General features: G+C 45.4%; 1 protein-coding gene across 1 annotated transcript in view; it reads right to left on the bottom strand.

The window, feature by feature from the left end:
- TL29 (ascorbate peroxidase 4) overlaps positions 1–18,802 on the bottom strand; it is a 68,005-nt gene that overhangs the window by 25,503 nt on the left and 23,700 nt on the right. Inside the window, exons 4-9 of the mRNA XM_086501134.1 lie at positions 1,927–1,961; positions 1,759–1,824; positions 1,622–1,662; positions 1,420–1,550; positions 1,139–1,245; positions 903–1,040 (exon numbers count right to left, since the gene is read on the bottom strand). Of these exons, the coding sequence (XP_086357260.1) occupies positions 903–1,040; positions 1,139–1,245; positions 1,420–1,550; positions 1,622–1,662; positions 1,759–1,824; positions 1,927–1,961 (518 nt within the window). The remainder of the gene's footprint in view (positions 1–902; positions 1,041–1,138; positions 1,246–1,419; positions 1,551–1,621; positions 1,663–1,758; positions 1,825–1,926; positions 1,962–18,802) is intronic.

Genomic DNA, 18,802 nt, shown 5'->3' with positions numbered 1-18,802 from the left:
CACAAGAGATATTTCACGAAACCACATAAGAAACCCTTGATCCAAAGGGCTCCAATTTAAATATTATTTTTATTTTTTAAGAGTTTTAAGAGAAACCATTATTTATTAAAAACATGCATTCTACAAAGTTATATTTATAACTTTCTCACAACCAGGAAAAAAAAAAAGAAAACAAACAAACAAAACAAAAAAACAGAAAAAGAACACACACACACACAAACAAACAAACAAAAATCAAGACGAAAAGAAGCTCTACACAATCATTCATGATACAGCCAAAATTACAAGATTGTTTGGACGTGATGTGTTCACATCGACTTGGTCTTCCTACATATGTCCACTATGACCTGCAAAGAAGTTGTTAAGAGTTATAGCATCTCAAGTGAATAGCCAATGTGATCCCAATAATTATTTTGACTTTAGGCATTTATTTTACTTATTTGTCAAAATCTGGGTAGGGAAATTTGCTAAAATGAGTATATAAGCACCACCTTGCCCCCATTGTAAATCATTGATTCATTGCTCAGTTGGTTGTTTCAGTAGAGTCTCTCTCTCTTCGGAGATCTTTAAGGTATCTTGGGATAATTTCCTACAACGTAAAACTCTCTTCTTCTTCTTCTTCTTCTCTCTCTCTCTCTCTCTCTCTCTCTCTCTCTCTCTCTCTCTCGTATTCTCTCCCGCTCATTGTACCCTTCCAAAACAGCTACAAAGTCCAAGAAGTGGGGGTATTTCCTTCAGATATGGAGATGTCAGAATAAAGTTTAGTACGCACAAATTTCTGCAATCTTTCAAGAAGGTTCCTAATTAAACCAGCCTTCCATTTAATACATACAGAAAGTTAAGCAGAAAACCTTCTAGTAAATATATCTAGAAAATTAAGCAAGAGCTGTCTTAAGTAGTACCTGCCGTGGCTTGAAGCCTAGTTGATCAAACTTTGCCTTGATATCGGCTATTGGCGCTTGATCCCAGAAAAGCACTCTACCCTCTGGGTCGGGTTCTGTAGCTTGAGAGCGACCAAGCTGCTTGTCAAATTGTCCCCACTGCAAATCCATTTTTCAGGGAAAAATCAGTCTTTCAGTTTCTGAAAACTCAATATAGCACCAATTCTTGGACATTCAGCCAGAAGGGAGTATCTCGCCTGTCCACTAGAGCCATATGCTGAATACAGAGTTTCCCCTTTCTGTACATTCCCACCGCATTTTTTGATGGCGGCATTAAGAAAAACTCTCTTTATCGCTGATTGTCCTGTAAAATAACAAAAAGAATCCTCAAAGTAACAAACACTGATAGGTGAGCCTTCTCTTTATCATGTTTTGCAGAAAATTATGTGAGCACCCACAGCTGTCCATTTTCATAGCCATGACCGACAAAACAATTATCCCAATTTACAGCTGAACTGCAACTTTTATCACAGCTTACCTGCAATTTGAACCAAATCGGCCCATGTAATTGGTCCTCCCGGTGAAGCACTATCAATGTCTTTCTTTAAGATTTCCAGCATTTGAACCACTCCAGCTAGATCCTTGTTCTCTGGGCGATTCAACTCTGCGCTGCAAATCCATCCAAGACCAGGCTCATATTAAGCATGAAAAAGCCCCTGCCCGTTTCACCCCCAGCATACCTGAAGTAGATCGATCCATTGGGTCCACCAGATTTTGATGCCTGGTAACAAAGCACATGATTTGAGACAGACCAAACGTTAAGAGGAGTCACAAACAGTGAGCTCAGGCTCATTGGACACAGGGCAGACATATGCACCTTATTGTAAGTTGATGCATCATTTAGCGCTAGTTGCAGTAGAGAAGGAATCAGGCTCTGGTTCTCCTATATGGATTATGAGCAATATTCTTCATCAAGTCGAATAGACAGCTTCATAGTAGAGATTACTTATCACAAAATCATTTACATGAATAAGACGGTTCTTACCTTCACAAACACCCTTAACTTTTCCTGTATGCTACCTACACTCAACAAAGACAAAGCCAGTTGTCAGGTGCAGCGGAATTAAAATGGTGAAACTCTAGGTTTTACACTTCCACAAATCCTTTTCTTTCTTCCTTGCGTTAGTGATTGCTTTAGAATGAATGATGGTTCCTTTTGCTTTTCCCTGAAGAGAGGGAATGAGAAAGCATGGTAGAGATGTGTAGAGGGAAAGAGAGAGAGAGAGAGAGAGAGAGAGAGAGAGAGAGAGAGAGAGAAGAGGAGAATGACACTTGATGGGGTCCCAACCAACCCTCTCAAGGGCCCCCCACACCATTGCCGATGCGGACACACATGCAATACCTCAAGTGCAGACTCTACTCACTCGAATGATGGTTGTCACCGCCGTAACTCCTCAAGACGAGACACCTCCGGGGCTGATTTGAAGCACCTTTGGATCCTTCTCGATGTGCGATTGTGGATGGCCACAAAGGGGTAGAGTCAGGGCTGAATTGCGCTCCAGATGTGAGAGGAATGAAGGGATGAAAATGCAGATCTCGACATTGCCAAATGATGGACAGCAATGGAACACTCAACGTCAGTGAGGGAATGGCGGAGGGGACCGCAACGGGGAGATCGCAAAGGCAGATCAAACCGTTTCCGGCGACGGAAAGGGGCTGAAATCTGAAAACACTGGTTGCTGATCTGAAAACGTTGGTGCTGATCTGGTGATTTCCAGCAAAACGTTGAGACTGATCTGAAAACAGGTACCGCTAGGCTGCTCTTCTGCTAGCGCTAGGTAATCTGCAACTTGTTCAAATGCTTGGTTGCTCAATTCCCTTTATAGGGCTAAATTTTGAGTTATAAACTCCCTTAGGCTTAGGTAGGGCAAATTGTCCACCAGATCCAACAAAATAAATCGTAACAATAATTTATCAAGAAGTTTGGCCAGGGGGTCAATTTCCAAGTGAAACTATCGCACATCTGCCCACCCAAAAATCCGCTTAGCGCAGGAAGTGGTTGGATTCCTCTAACCTAAAACTACATGCACGTCATTCGAGATATCGTAGTGTAATAACATCTGTCAAGGCGTGTACAAACCATTGATCAAGAGGTTTCAAAAACTAGAAAACCTAATCTAATGGACTCGTCCAAACATGCAAGTCCTCCGAACAAGCTCACAAAATTGCTGGTACTAGTCCTCCTAGGATTCTAGACACTCCTATCTAGAATGTCACATGCACATATAACCCTATGTGCATGTGGACAAGTTGTACCTACTTCTAGGGTGTAGGTAGCCTAGGAAGTGTTCTAGCACCTTTGTGAGCCTGTACGCAGGACGTGCATGTCCAGCAATGTAGCAGGGAACGGGCGGAACGGGGCCTCCCGTTCCCGGAACGCGTTCCCAAGCCTGGCGCCTCCTCAAAACGGGAACGGGACCGGAACGCCGTTCCTTTCCCAAGCATAACTGGAACAGCATCCGGAACACAGAACGGCAAATCCGGAGCACCAAAGTTTTAAAAAATGACAGTTTGGGACAGGTTTTTTGAACTTTTGGGGGGGTGTTATTTCTATCCTCTCATATATAAAGAAGGGCTTTAAATCCTCTCTCTCTCAAGCTCTCTACCTCACCCTCTCCCTCAAGGCTCTCTCTCCCTCTCTCTCTCCCTTTTCCTCAAGGCTACCGTTCCGGCCTCCGTTCCCGTTCTGCCACCCCGACGACCCCCCTTTCCGGAAATGTCCTGGAGCCCCCCGTTCCCGTTCCATGTAGCTATGATGTCCAGGCACTTAGGGTAACTGCATACCTTTGATTGCACAACCCATGATCATTAGCATCGGTACCCAGTACCTAGCATGAGAATTTTCATCGCATAGGAACCCAGTTCCTGACCGCGTGTGAACCACCTCTTATAAATCAATTTATTAATAATTGACTTTTTAATTACCTGGGCTGTTGGGGAGCTTGCTCGACCCAGCCTTTTGCACATATATAAGGAGCCCTTGGGGCGCTGGAAGAAGGAGAAGACCTAGAGGATTAGAATCACTTGCAGCAAACCAGCAGTGCCCCCATCCTCTCTAGCATTTCTCAGTAGATCCCTCAACATTTTCAGCCTTGATCATCAGCGTTTTTCAACCAGCAGCGTTTTTATTGTTACCCGGCGTACCGCGTCTACGCATGTCCCAAGGGCTCCCGCACGCAATGGACAATCCTCCTGTGGTTTGGACGAGTTTTCACGCCAGAAAACTTTCGCAATCTTTCGCGATGGAACTAAGTGTACCTATGGCGAATTAGCAATTAGCTAATCCGGTTCCTGTTCAAAAGGCTCTTGCCTTGGCAAACGCGCACAAAGCCCTCAGAATTGTACAAGATCATTTGAGTAGCCCAATTAGTGGGGCATTACCATATGTACAAAGGGGAGAGAGAGATGTGCGAGAGCAAATCATCGTGCTACATGAGATAAAGGAGAAGGCAAGATTTCCATTAAAGTTGTGAAACTTGCACCCATTACTCACACACACACACTGTAAATGCACTTAATGTTTAAAAATCAGCCTCCACTTTCAAAATGGGTGCCCCTCTTAAGATGAGTCTTTGGAAGGTGTGTGTTGACTTGCAGGTTGCTCTCCTACTGCCATGTGTCCAGTTTGCCTCTTTTGAGTTAGTTCCCTAGTTCCCACCAACTTATAAAGTTGTAAGTGACTTGCTGAGTGGCCCAAATTCCATTTGGCGCATCAGAATTCAGTGCTAACTGGCCCAACCAGTCCCAGACTGATCGTCCTAGACTCCCGATGTGAGAAATCCGTTCGGCCACAGCCGTTTCACACTGGCCATGCAATGTCCACTTGCACCTTTTCAAGGGTTCCGGGAAAAACAAATAAAAATGATATAAATAAAAATATGTAGTACATATTTAAAGAAGGCAACAAGAAATATACACCTCCTGGTGACACACTCCACCCTTGAAATACAACAAGCGACCTCGCTTGCATGCCAATAACACATGCTGATATCTCCTGTTATCACATATATTTTATGATGGGAATCCAAGATATACATGCTTCCGAAAATCTAGCGTTGGACGATTAGCAATCCCACCAACCTGGCTACCACACATATATCAAGCATAGAAGTCTTCTAGTGTACTCTCAAGCACAAACTTCTCTAGCCAAATTCTGTATGAAAAGAGCAGACTCAATTGCTTAACTACTCCTTTGAGCATCATGAACCATGCTCTCACCTGGCTCCAAAGAGCTACATCAAGTCACTGTGGATTCCATCTAAAAGGCTTCAAGATATAGTTGCAATGGCTGAGGTAAATCAACCAATTCAAACTCTTCCATCCATTTAGCATCCAAAAATGGATAGTTCTTGAACTTCACCAAATACGTCTTGCAACCTTTCCTTTCTACACTTCCTTTCCTTATGTGCCAATATCTGTTCAAGAACAAGAATCTCATCCAATTCTTCCACTTTGGGCTGTTCCTCATCAAGCATATTCTCTGGCACATCACTTATAAAGGGCCTTAGAAGGTTGACATGAAAAGCATTATGTATTTTCTAGCCTTCTGGTAGCTTCAACCTGTAAGCTACATCGCTGATCCTTTCTGATACCTGAAAAGGACCATAATATCACATGCTGAGCTTAGGAAACAAACGTTCCTTGCCTTTTTTCCTTAACATGGCCTTTTCAAAGCGCAAAAGTACCCAATCACCAAGTGAAAATACAAGTTTACGATCGTGACCATCAGCAGCTTTCTTTTGCTTAGCCTGAGTCTTCTCAAGAGCAATCTTTATCTTCTTGTATGTTTCATCCATATCTTGCACATATTTGTCTGCCTCAAATATCTTGTCCTCACTTTGCAAAATGGGTGGGACTTTCTTCCCTCCTTCCACTATCTCAAATGGTGCCTTGCCTATTGACAAATGCAGAGTGTTATTGTAAGCATATTCAACCAATGGGAGATGGTGTTCCTAAGTTTTCTTGTGCTTTGACACATAACATTTGAGCAGACCTGGGATAATAGAATTTTCCTCTTCTGACTGTCCATCACTTTGTGGATGAAATGAAGATGAGAACTTTAGCGTAGTGCCATGTTCTCAAACAATGCCTTCCAGAAAAGACTCGTCATATGTGGATCCCTGTCAACACTGACAATTGATTGAGGCATCCCGTGATACTTAAAGATATTGCTCATGAATATCTTGACCATGTATTCCTCGCTTTATCTTCTTCCTATCAGGAATGAAATGGGCATGTTTACTGAACCTACAAATGATAGTCCAAATCTCATCATTGTCTATTTGTGTTCTTGAAAGATCAAAGATAAAGTCCATCGCTATGCTTTCCCATGGCCTATCAAGGATCGGCAATGGCTACAACAATCTTGGTTGCTTTTGCCTATCAAATTTGACTTTTTGACATACTAGGTATGATCTTACAAATGTGTTAACATCTTGACGCAAAGCTGGCCAATAGAAGAATGCCTCAACCCCTTTCATTGTCGCATCAATTCCACAATGCCCTACATATGGTGGAGCATGACTTTCCATCAAAACCTTTGGCCGTAATTGTTTAGTAACGCATAACTTTCCATGCATCATGAGAAAGTCATTCTTAAGTATAGAGTGCTCATGATGTTGCCCATCAACAAGCTGATCATAGATCCTTGCAAAATCTGAATATTCAACATATTGTGTCCTCATTTCGTCTAGTTTACAATAATACGAAATTGAAACTGCTGAAATTTGGGGCTTTTGTGACAACACGTCAGCCACCGCGTTCTTTTTTCCTTGCACATGCAGAATCTAAAAATGGAACATTGACAAGATGTTTGCCCATCGCATGTGCTTAAAATTTTTTTGACTACCGGACCAATGTTGGCTTTTATGAGAAGGAATTGCTGGCAGTTTATTCACGCTCTCACTAATTGGAAACACTATCTGCTAGGGGCTGATTTTGTTATCCAAACAAATTATCAAATCTTGCGAACACTTTCTCACACAAACAAAGTTGTCTGAAAGCAATCATCTCAGTCGGTCCCTACGTAAAAGGGACTCCTTTTTGAGTTAGGAAGTGCAAAGGTTCAGCTATCTTTGCAAACTTCCGAATGAACAGTCGATAATAAGAGCACAAGCCCAAAAGGCTGTGAACTTCGTGAAGATTCTTTAGGTCAGGCCAATCGCAGATAGTCTCAATTCTAGCTGGGTCCATCTGTACTCCTTCTGATGAGACGATGTGTCCCAAGAAATGTATATCAGGTCAGAAAAACTCACTCTCTTTGGCATTGATAACCAATCTATGCTTGCGCAATGCCTGAAAGACCTGTAGCAGATGGTGTCGGTGCTCTGCTTCATTCTTGGAGAAAACTTTAATGTCGTCAAAGAAAGTGCCGACATAAGACCGATACTCTCCGAAAATCCTATCCATCATTCGATTAAGTGTTGCTGAACCATTTGTGAGTCCAAAAGGCATCACCAAAAATTCGTATAAACCAAAACTTGTCCGAAAGGCTATCTCGTAAACATCTCTCGGAGCGTTTATGATATAATGATATCCGCTTTTCAAATCAATCCTGCCGAAACAAGAGGATCCCTGAAGTGAATATCATCGATCCTTGGAATAGGGAATCTGTTCTTGATGGTGATTTTATTGAGAGCTCTAAAATCAATACACATTATCCAAGATCCGTCTTTCTTTAATACTAACAAAACCGGAGAACAGTAAGCTGATGTACTAGGTTCGATGAGACCCTTTTCTAGAACTTCTTTCAGTTGGTTCATGATCTCTTCATTCTGGGCTTGACTAACTCAATAAGGTGGCCGGTTCGGTGGTGTACTTCCAGGAATCAAATCAATTGTGTGGTCCTCAGGGCGAGGTGGAGGTAACTCGCCTAGTAGGCCTTCACAGAAACAATCAGCATGTGTGCAAAAATTCTTGTCGCTCTTATCCAATTCAGACAAATTGATTCTTTGTTCATTGTTCAATTCTTTCAAATAGATCGAGTAAACAAAACGACTGAATTTCTTTAATTTCGAAATGGCCGAAGCCGATACAATAGGGACAGACCCACCCTTCAATTTTACATCAAGCACAATTATCTTGCCCTTCTCATTCGTCAAAGTTTCTTTCTTAGCCCCGATTGTCAACCACGATGTTGTTCTTCTGGTACCAAGGGATTCCTAGGAGGACGTCACACCCTTCCAAAGGCATGATGTAAAAGTCCTCGTGCCCTAAATACCCCTGACAATGCAAATGAAGTTTGTCAATGACAGGTGTAATGGCAACATCCCGTCCGGAGGCTGCTAGAACTACCTCCGCTTGTGGCCCCATCCTGTCGAGTGTAATTGCGAGTTGAGCCGCCAATTCAGGTGAAATGAAGTTGGCCTTGGGTCCTCCATCAAAGAAGATGAGGACTTCCTGATCTTTTACTTTGCCCAATGCGCTCGATCTCACTCACATCGGTCCCCATACAATCTGGTATCAGTCCTGCTTTCATCTTTTCTTTTTTGCCACGTTCTTCCGTTGCTCTGGAGCTCTCTGGCCTATCTTCTAATTTTCCTCACTGTGCCTTTTTGGGGCACCTTGCAGAGATGTGTCCTTGTTCCCCACAGTCAAAGCACTTCCCTTCTTTCAGATAATCTGCTCTATGTTCCTCAGTCAATCGGGGTCGTGCCTCCTTTTTATGGAACTTCCTCTTTCTTCTATTGTCATTTGTTAAGTTTTGTCCCGTCCTTGGTGTCAAAACTTCATCGGTGGGGTAAGTCAGGTTACTTGAATGTATAGAGAATCCCCGCTTAGCATGTCCCATCAGTTGTTGTATGGACTCGGACTTTTGCTCAAGGCGGTAATCTCAAATCTCTTTGGGAAGTCTTTCTCTCAGGTCGGTAGAAAAGCATCCCAAAATCTTTCACAATAAGCATCCAAATTGTCGGCCTTGGTCATCCGAAGATGGTTCCAAGCGGTCCTCACATCTTGTTCGTACTCCTAAGTCGGCCAAGAAGAAATAATGAGCCGTTTGAACTTTAATCGCTTAGTCGGGGCTTCTCTCCTCAAAAGAAGAGTGGACCACCACATTCGTGCATTTTCTTTGAAGAATGATGTTGCCCTCCTAATCTTGGAGTGCTCTGAGTAGCGCCCTCCAGAGAATGCTATGTCAAACTGCTTAGTCGAGGCTTCTCTCCTCAAAAGAAGAGTAGACCACCACATTCGTGCATTTCCTTTCAAGAATGATGTTGCCCTCCTGATCTTGGAGTGCTCTGGGTAGCGCCCTCCAAAGAATGCTATGTCAAACTGCTGAATAAAGGCTAAAGCCTTTCGAGCATCTCGAAACCCTGAAAAGGTTTCGAACTTTACTGCCTGTCCACCCTCTTTTAATTCTTTGGTCTTTTTCCCCTTGTCCTCAAGAAAATCATATTGATTGGTTCTATAAAAGAGTTTCTTCTTTGCATAAAACATGTGAGAATCGGAGTCCGAACTGTCAGAGGAAGATGAATCCTCAGAAAAATTGTCGAGTTGGGATCTGCTCTTCTTTCCTTTCTTCTTATTCTTTCCAAAACTCTGATTCTTGCTTTGCTTCTTGCCCTTTCTGTCCTCCTCGCTCGAATCGGAAGAGGAAGAGCTATCCAAACTGTCAGAAGAAGAAGAAGAACTGGGTAGTCCTTCGAAACGTACATGCTTCTTATGTGTTCGTGCATTTGCAAAAGAAGATTGACGGCCCAAGTAACCGGGGTCGTCGAAAAACGAATCAATCAACTTCTAGAAGCGAAGAAGTCGTCGAAGAAACAATTGAAGAAGCACAACAATGGGACTGACTACGTCATTAAGTTCTTCAGTAAACATCCTTGGGGTTGGAGGTTGCTTGAGGGCCGGTTTTATGGGTGACTCAATGGCTTTCTGCCAATGAGTATGCACTTAATCCATCGGATGTCGGGTTAAAAATTTGGCATACTGTGGATCCTTTGCAAATTGGAGCATCTACTTTGCGCACTCCTCGACCTTTTGTTGAGGTTGCATCTTCATAAGCTGGTACGAGGTGGCCCGTACTCGTGCTTTGCTAATCCACTCGAATTCTCTGTACTGCCTCCCGTTCCCGATGTGGCAGGAGGGGTTGTCTAATTCTTGCTTGAATCCATATGTGTCGCGAGAAAAGGGATCGAATTTCCCGGTAGAAGAGAAATCGGCTGAGCTCTGATACCACTATAACAAACTTGGACACCCCAAGTCTGGAATCTGTCACGACACGAGAGAGATTCAATTTAAAAACTTCACAAATTTAATTCACAGTACAATTGAGTTGATGTGGCACGACGTAGTTCCGTGCCGCGCCAAAGACTGGCGCCCTTTTCAGTATTTCTTTTTGTATTAATAATTGAGCAAGTACAAGTTCCCTCGCTCTCCCTCGCCGGCTCGTCAGCTCTGAATGAGCCAGAGAGAGCCCTAGCGTCTTATTTAAAGGCCCTTAGCCTTGGAAAAGCAGTTCACATGAAAAGCTTCAGTTCCAAAAGCATATAGTGCCAAAAGCTGCCGCCCAAAAGAGTCAGCGCGATCTGCAGAATTCCATACAGCTTGCCAGTCAACAACGCAATTTGTGGGCATCCTTACAGCTAGCCACGTCAACAGCTTCTTCACAAAAAAAATTAAGTCTGTGTTCCTTTGGCCCCATCAGCAGTTTCCATAAGTTGGAACAACTTATAATTGAAAATCTATATTTTAATGTCCACAGGTCATGCCACGTCATCAATTTGTGACAGAAAGTAACCCCTTTCCCTTGAATGCATGGAGTGGAGAAGCAATCTTAGTAAAATTTCGGATGAACCTACCTCCTATAGTAGGAACATAAGCCTAGAAAGCTTCGAATGTCATGTACGGACTTCAAGTCTGGCCATGACCTAATTGCTTCCACTTTGGCAGGATCCATGTGTACTTGTAGCGCGGATAATGTGTCGTGCTCTCTACAGTGTGGGTGGCCCTAAGTGCAATGTGCGTGACAATCTCATTCAAACAAATGGAAACTCTCTCAAACCGAATGAAACACAGAAACAATGGATAACAACAGAGACACAACAGTGGACCAGAACATGTGGGCTCGACTAGCTCAAAGAACCATGTACAGACTCTGGAGTGGCAGCACACTCAGCTCCAGCCCAAGACTCACAGGTACAAATGGGGGTGTCGAGGCTCAGATGTGCAGGGATGGTGAAGCAATGCTCTGTGTAAGACCCGCTCTCGATGACTACGTACAAGATAATGATAATGACCCAACGGCTACTACTCATAGATACAATCATAAAGAGCCACCAACGGCTCATAAATGTCAGCCAGCTAAGTGTGACCTGACCACATGTCCACTAGGCCACCATCCGTATCCATGCCACGTGTCACTGCCCAGAGTGTCCCTCCAGTGTGAACAGACCAGACCAACTGTACTAATTGTAACTGTGTCCTGTAGCAGTGACACTGTAGCCTGCTACAGTACCCCATCCTTTGAAAAATGTACCCCAAGGAAGTGAATCTCTTCCAAAAAGAATTCACTCTTCTTTGCATTCTTGCGTAACTCATTGAAAACTGCGGTCAAGTGATCCCTATGCTCCTCTTAAGACTTTGAGTAGACTGATTAATCATGTCATCAAAGAAGGTACCCACAAAGTTTCTATGTGGTCTAAATATTCTGTCCATCATTCTATTGAACGTGGCAGGAGCATTTATGAGACCAAATGGCCAAATGTTGTCCTGAATGTAGTCTTTTGGACATCTTCTGGCCTAATGCGTATCTGGTGCCCACTCTTTAGGTCTATCCTTGTAAACAGTGACGCTCCCTCAAACCGATCAAGAATGTCATCTACCCTCGGTATGGGGAACCTGTTCTTGATGATATTCTTATTCAAAGCGCGATAGTCAGTGCACATGCACCATGAACCATCCTTCTTCTGCACTAGGGAGTACATGCGAACAAAAAGGGGATGAACTGGGCTGAATCAACCCTTCTCTAAAATCTCGTTGACCTGACTCATAACCTCTTTCTGCTGAGCTGCACTAACCCTGTATGGTGGTCTATTTGGTGGACCAAAACATGGCACAAGATCTATGGTATGATCCTCAGGTCTCTCAAGAGGTAACTCCCCTCGCAAAGAGTCCAAAAAACAATCATTGAAACAACTCAGAAAAGTTGCCATATCTTTATCTAAGGTAGACAAATTAGATACAGCTTCAGGTATTTCTTTTGCAAGATCAAGTACACAAAAAGACGATTCTTTATTACAAATGAAATAGCAAAAGCAGAAACAACAGAAGCGAAAACAACTAGAACAGACTCTCCTCTAAGCTTTACATCAAGGATATAAGTCTTTCCTCTATGCCTCCTCTATGTACAAGGGTAATCTTTTTGTTGTAAGTATCCACCATAGCGTGTAACTTGTAACACCATAGGATACCCAATAACACATCACAGCCCTCAAGTGGCATAATATGAAATTCTTCCGCATCCATATAACTTTGAATGTGCACACAAAGCTTCCCCAAAATGGGAGTAACAGGCTCTGAATGACCTGGGCATGCCAAACCTACTTCACCTGTCATACACATCTCCACTGCACGAATGCCCAACTTTGATGCCAATTCTGGTGATATGAAATTTGCACGGGCTCTTGGATCAAAGAAAACCAATACTATTTGGTCTCTAACTTTGCCCCAAGCTCTGCACAATTCCGTCACATCTATGTTTGGCTGGTTACCAACCAAATCTGAGACAAGTCCTACATTGGGCTTTGGCTTCTTTCCTTTATACTCTGACTTGTCATCCTTATCCTATGACTTCTTTTGTGGGCATTCATTCGCAAAATGTACCTCCTCTTCACAAATGTAGCATTTCTTGGCCTCTCTCAGAGTTTTCCTTTCTTTAAAAGTTTTGCCAAAAAAATGTCTTTTCTATCCTTGTCCTGGCCCTGAAGAAGATTTTGACTGCTTCTTGGATGTGTCAGCTTCATCAGTGGAGGGTTTTTTTGTGGGAGGCAAAGAAGTCTTTGTTGCAGCATTCCCCTTGGCTGAAAACTGTCTACCTTGGGACCTCTCTTGTTTCTAATCCATTGGAATCTCCCTTCGACAGATTGCTAGCTATTCTCGCATTCTCAATCAACTGCGCCATATTCATGATAGGATCTTTGTGTTGTAGTCCTTGATTTTCTTGGGCAGTCCGCAACAGTATTTCTCAACCAGTTCACAATGGCACAAACCTATAGGAGGTTACTCGCAAAAGTGCGGCCCAGAACTGTATATTATACTCTTCGAGATTCGCACACTATTTAGCATTCAGCTCGTGCCATTCTCTCATCACATCCACTTCAAAGTGTTTGTAAGCCATGCACGTGCAAAAAGCTGTTTGAACTGGACCCACGTTGTAGGGGCTTGACCCTAATTCAACAATGCAGTCCACCACTGAAGCGCATTCCCTTTCAAGAAAGTGGCAGCCTTGCGTATCTTCGAAGACTCTGTGAAGTTTCCTCATGCATAAGCTGCATCGCTTATGCATCAGACTGTTGTATGAAGGTCAAAGCCTTCACCTGATCCTCAGTTCCCCTGAAAGTCTCAAACTTCACTCCTTGCCCTCCTTCCTTGTAATCCTTAGGCTGACTCAAAGGAGTCACATTGTCATAAAAAGGTGCCCGCAAAAGTGGTGCTCCACGATTGTCCATTCCAGCGCTCGCATCACCTGTTTTACCTGTCATATCTGCATTTTTGACATATGACTGCAAAAAACCAGCCATATCAAATTGTGTTTCAGGCGTCTCTAAATTGACCATAGGCACCTTGAAAACCTGGTTGGACAACTATGCTCCCATACATAGGGTTACCCATGCCTGTTTGCATTGTCCTAAACACATTCCCTGGTATATAACCTGTGGAAGGTTCAACCATAGTCTGAAACAATGAACCACCTCCAAAATAACCATGATATGTAGTAGGTAACGGAAGGGTCTAACGTATAGGCTGTTCAATACTCCCTTGACCATTCACAAACGGTTCCTGTCCAGGTAAAGCATATTGCCTTGGATCAATGGACACCGTTGGTTGCTCAACCACATGGGCTTTCCCTCGAGCATCACGAGTCCTATGTGTGTTGGAAATCTCCTTTTCCTGCAACCGCTCAATCATGCCCTATGTTAGAGCCTGAAAACCCTGTGTCGGAGCCTGAAATTCTTTTTTTTTCCAAGAAAAAGATCCTTCTATTAGTTAATGAAACTGCCCATAGGGCTACAACCACCTCTCTGAGAGAGGGCTACAACAACCATGATGGGGAGACTCTCCCAATGACAAAACAGCATATGTACAATGAGGCTAAATCAAGAAATGGGAGGAGGGAAAAGCCACACAGGTGGACGGTAGTGCCATCTGAGTACACCCTAGACCATGGTGAAAAAAGGCCCAGGACGCCAAAGTCGGAGGAAGGCCTCTCTGCGCTTCCTCATGCGGTCGGAGCTGCCCTGAAGTCTCTCGAGCTGTCCTCTGAGAGTGTGGATCAGCTCTAACCAAAGATCACGAATAGTCTTTGCTGGAGGTATAGGGCGAGCCTCAAAGATGCAGAAGCAATGGGCCCGCCAGATGAACCAGAGTGTCAGGCCACTGATGAGCTCCCAGCACTCTTCTCTCTCATTTCACCACTCTTGCGGAGTAAGCTCTGTGGCAAGCTGGAGTGTAGGTCGCCCCCCCTGCATCACTATCATCCCGCTGGTGGAAGATAGCTCAAACTGAAGTGTCGTGCCTGTGAGAGTGGACCAAGCAGCTGCCCCCCAAGTGTACTGCCGAGCCGTGGAGAGAGCAGGCATCAGCCGAAGAACACTAAGCCACACCTGTTGTGCCAAGGGACAGTCCCAAAGATAGTGGCGCTGACTCTCCACAAAATGGTCACAAGCTACGCATGCGGCCGAGACCACTATGCACAAGCCAACTCCCAACTGCTGTAGCTCTGTGTGCGACCAGCCCCACTGAAACAAAGTGACTTGCCTCGACTGTCTGGAGTCCCACAACCTCTCCCAAAAAGCTGCCAAGAACTCAGCTGTGAGACCCTCCTCCTGCCAATGAGGTGCTGCAGCAGGGCGAGCCTCTCTCTGTGCTGCCAGAATGTGACATCCCAGTCGAACAGTGTACCGAAAGAAAGGGACACTTGGGTGGTCTGTAGAAGAGAAAGAATCCCTCCATAGCCACTCCCCAGGATCCCACTGTACTCGTGCTAGTGGACAACACTCCCAAGCCCACAGTCTCCAATGTCCAGTCTCAAGAGCAGCTGGGTTAGGATCGATGACACAAGTCCTCCCACAGATGCCCACCACTCGGATCCTCTGAAAACAGCACTCAGCCACCTGCGGAGCCTCTACTGCAACTCGCTGTAAGCATCCCTCACCCTGTAACTCGAAAAACAGGGAGGGAACAGTCTCTGAACAAGCCCGAACTGAGATGAGAACCTCAAGTCGCGTGAAGGCTCCCATCCATCTAGGCGCTGCTGACTCCAAAGGTGTGAGCCACTCAACTGGTACTGCCTCTAAGATGTCCTGGCACATGCTCTGCACCCCTCTCATTCCCTGCAACTAAAAGCCCTGCAGCTCCTCTGACAAGCCTGAAAACTTTAGCCAGTCACCTAAAGAGCGTGCTGGACCCGCTGCCATGGGACCCAGGAAACATGAGGCCAACTACCAACCAAGTGGCCTCTCTGAGTGCTAACCATGGGGTTCCAAACAAGGGGCTGTCGAAGACACTCCTCCGTGCAAGTAAGTTGTCGCTGCTCCAGGCGTCGCCGCAAGTGCTCCCAAGATCGAAGCAAACCCACAGCGAAGCGGTCCTCCAGTCTATTGCTCAAGCCAACTTTGCGCATCTCTGTGAAGATCCATCTAGTCGAAGGTTGCCAGGGGCCTCCTGCCTGAGACACCCTAGTACAAAGCCGTTGTAGCAAGAACTCCTTCCAGGGCTCCTCACCTAGAAGAAGTCCTCGAACAATGAACTTCCCAAGAATGGCTCTGCTCTGCTGTGCTGGGTCTATGATCCCAAGCCCTCCCTGTGAACAAGGAAGAGTGATGACCTGCCAAGCCACTTTGGCCCGGGCTGTCTGAGTGTCACGCCCTAACCAAAGGAAGTTCCTGATCAGCCTCTCTACCTCGCTGATACAAGGACTCGAGAAGATCCAGCAAGAAGTGATGTACCACATAGTAGCCAACAACACCTGGTTGGCCACTACAACTCTGCCAGCCAAAGAAAGTCGTGCAGAGCTTCAATGTAGCAACTTCCTCCTGATAGACAGGAGGAGGGGAGCAATCTGTTGCTCGGGAGACAAGTCTAAACCAACTTGGCAGCCAAAGAAAGTCGTGCAGAGCTCCAATGTAGCAACTTCCTCCTGATAGACAGGAGGAGGGGAGCAATCTGCTGCTCGGGAGACAAGTCTAAACCAACTTGGCAGCCCAGGTACTGAACTGTTGTCCCTGGGGGAATCCACCTGAAACCCTCCCCTGGCATCCAATCGGGCACAGAAGCACTACCAACCGAGAAAGCCGCTGTCTTTCTCCAGTTGATCAGTGCGCCAGATGCACAACAAAAGGTCTCAAGAGCCTGCTCACAACTGTGAAGGTTAGCCTCCTGACCATCCAAGTACAAGGCTAAGTCGTCAGCAAACTCAGCGTCCAATAGCTCGTCTCCCCGAATAGGAAGTGCTAAGCTCCATAGACCAACCTGCTGCGACACCAAAAACCTGCTCATCGCCTCAGCATAGAATAGAAAGAGGAAAGGGGCAAGAGGGCAGCCCTATCTGACCGAACGTGTGAGCATGAAACGATCACCTCTACCTCCTGACAAAAGTACCTGACTGTGTGCCCGTCTGTACAAAGCTGACACCCCTCTGATCCAAGCATCTGAGAAGCCCATCCTGCGTAGAGTGCCCTCCAGAAAGTCCAGTCAACTCTGTCGTAAGCCTTCTCAAAATCGAGAAGAAGAATCACCAGATCCTCACCAGGGAGCCGCGCAAGGGTAGAAGCCTCCCAAAAAATAAAGATGTTGTCAAGGATACTGCATTCCTTGACAAAACCTATTTGAGTCCCATGTATAAGGCTCTCTAGGAGTGGCTGGATCCTCAAACTCAGAGCCTTGGCAAGAATTTTGTAGGTTGAGTTGAGGATGGTGATGGGGCGCCACTGTTGAATCTCATCCAAGGAGCCACCCTCCTTGAGAATGAGGTAGATGAGACCCTCACTCATGCTGTCAGGCATCTCTCCTGTGTGCAAGATGTACTGAGAAGCACTACAAAGATCTGGGCCAAGCAAGTCCCAGTACTCCAAGAAAAAACTGGGAGTCAATCCATCCTCACCTCTACAGCCACCACGGGCGAGTGCACTAAGAGCTGTGTGAAACTCCTCAAGCTGAAGTGGCAGCTCAAGCCTCTGACGCATCTCCTCGGTCACAAGGCAAGGCGTCAGTGCCCACACCTGCTCCCTGCATGCATCCTGACGCTCTGACTGAGGCTCTGCAGACAGTAACTCACGGTAAAAGTCAGTAGCAACTGCACGCATGTCCTCTGGCTCAGAAGCAACTGACCCGTCAAGCCTCCTCAACTGGCTGACCTTGGCATGTGTATGGCGGGGTCCCACTGCCTCGAAGAAAGCACCAGTCACTCTGTCACCCACTTGTGTCCACTGAGATGCCTGTCAATGGAAAGCAAACTCATGGCGCCGCTCCTCTGTGCTAACAAGCTCCTAGAGAGCCTGCTATAACTGCTCCCAACCAAGGGCTGTCTGGATGTTGATCCTGCATCCTCTGCAAGGAAGCAACGCCCTGTCTGAGATGCTACTGCTCCTCTCTCGCTGCAACCAGGCGAGCCAAAGACTCCTGGAGAAAGAAGTGTCTGGCCCAAGCCCAAGTAGCACGAGACGTATGTAAAGCAACCTTCTCTGTCCAGGAGTCCTCATGAATGTATACATAGCATGGCGAGCACTGAGTATCAGCAAAGAAGTGAACCATAATGTGTCTACATCCTGCTGCATCTGGAGGAGTCGCCGCAAACTTGGCCAATGGCCAAAGAGTAAAAAGCATGTCTGTAACTCCTAGGTCTCCCATGTGATGAGAGAACTCTAGGGTCTGTGTATGCAGCCACCTTAACACTCAGTCGAGGGTCCACTCAGTCTGGTCTTTGCCGCAAAGGGGAAAAGAGAAGCCATCTGTTGAGTCCAAGGCCTCTAACCCCTTGGCTGCAAGGAACAGAACATGAACCCTGAAGCAGGCTACCCCAAGGTCTGAAGAGGAGTCGCCAAGAAAGCGTGTAAAGTCGTAGGCAAAGAAGTCCCATCGGCGCCGAATGTCAAAGCTCGTCAGCCTCGAGGGACTGCTGCAAAGGGAGACGTCTATACCTGTAAAGGGGGTCGCAAGAAAGGTTGTCCCTCTCTCGCAAAGCGACTCGTGGCAAAGGCGCTACCAAGAGATCTCCTAGCAGCACGGAAAATCTACTCAAGGAATCTTAGGAGGTAGGTTACCTCTTGAAGAACGAGCCGAATATGCAAGAGAAGGAAGATGTTTTGAATGTAATACTAACACTCACATTAAAAAAGTTTGTCCTAAGAAAGCACCCAGAGAACCCACAGAATCCAAATCATTTGTTAATGCAATCAGTGAGAACGCTAATGTGTCCCAAGTTTCTAACAATCATATAGATGAGTCTCTCATGCACTACTATGGTCATGTGAATAGTCAACGCATTGTGATCTTGTTTGATTCAGGTAGTATGCATGATGTGATTAGTGATTCTCTCGTGAAGAGTGCACTTTTAGAATCTCTTACAATAGATCCCATTGTGATCTCTGGATTTTCTCCTAGCATGCACTCTTCTTTCACGCGTGAGTGTTCTGATGTGACAG

The sequence above is a fragment of the Adiantum capillus-veneris genome, chromosome 26 (assembly GCF_014529385.1).
Source record: "Adiantum capillus-veneris isolate H3 chromosome 26, ASM1452938v2, whole genome shotgun sequence".
NCBI classification, from domain to species: domain Eukaryota; kingdom Viridiplantae; phylum Streptophyta; class Polypodiopsida; order Polypodiales; family Pteridaceae; genus Adiantum; species Adiantum capillus-veneris.
This window is presented reverse-complemented; position numbering and strand designations above follow the sequence as displayed.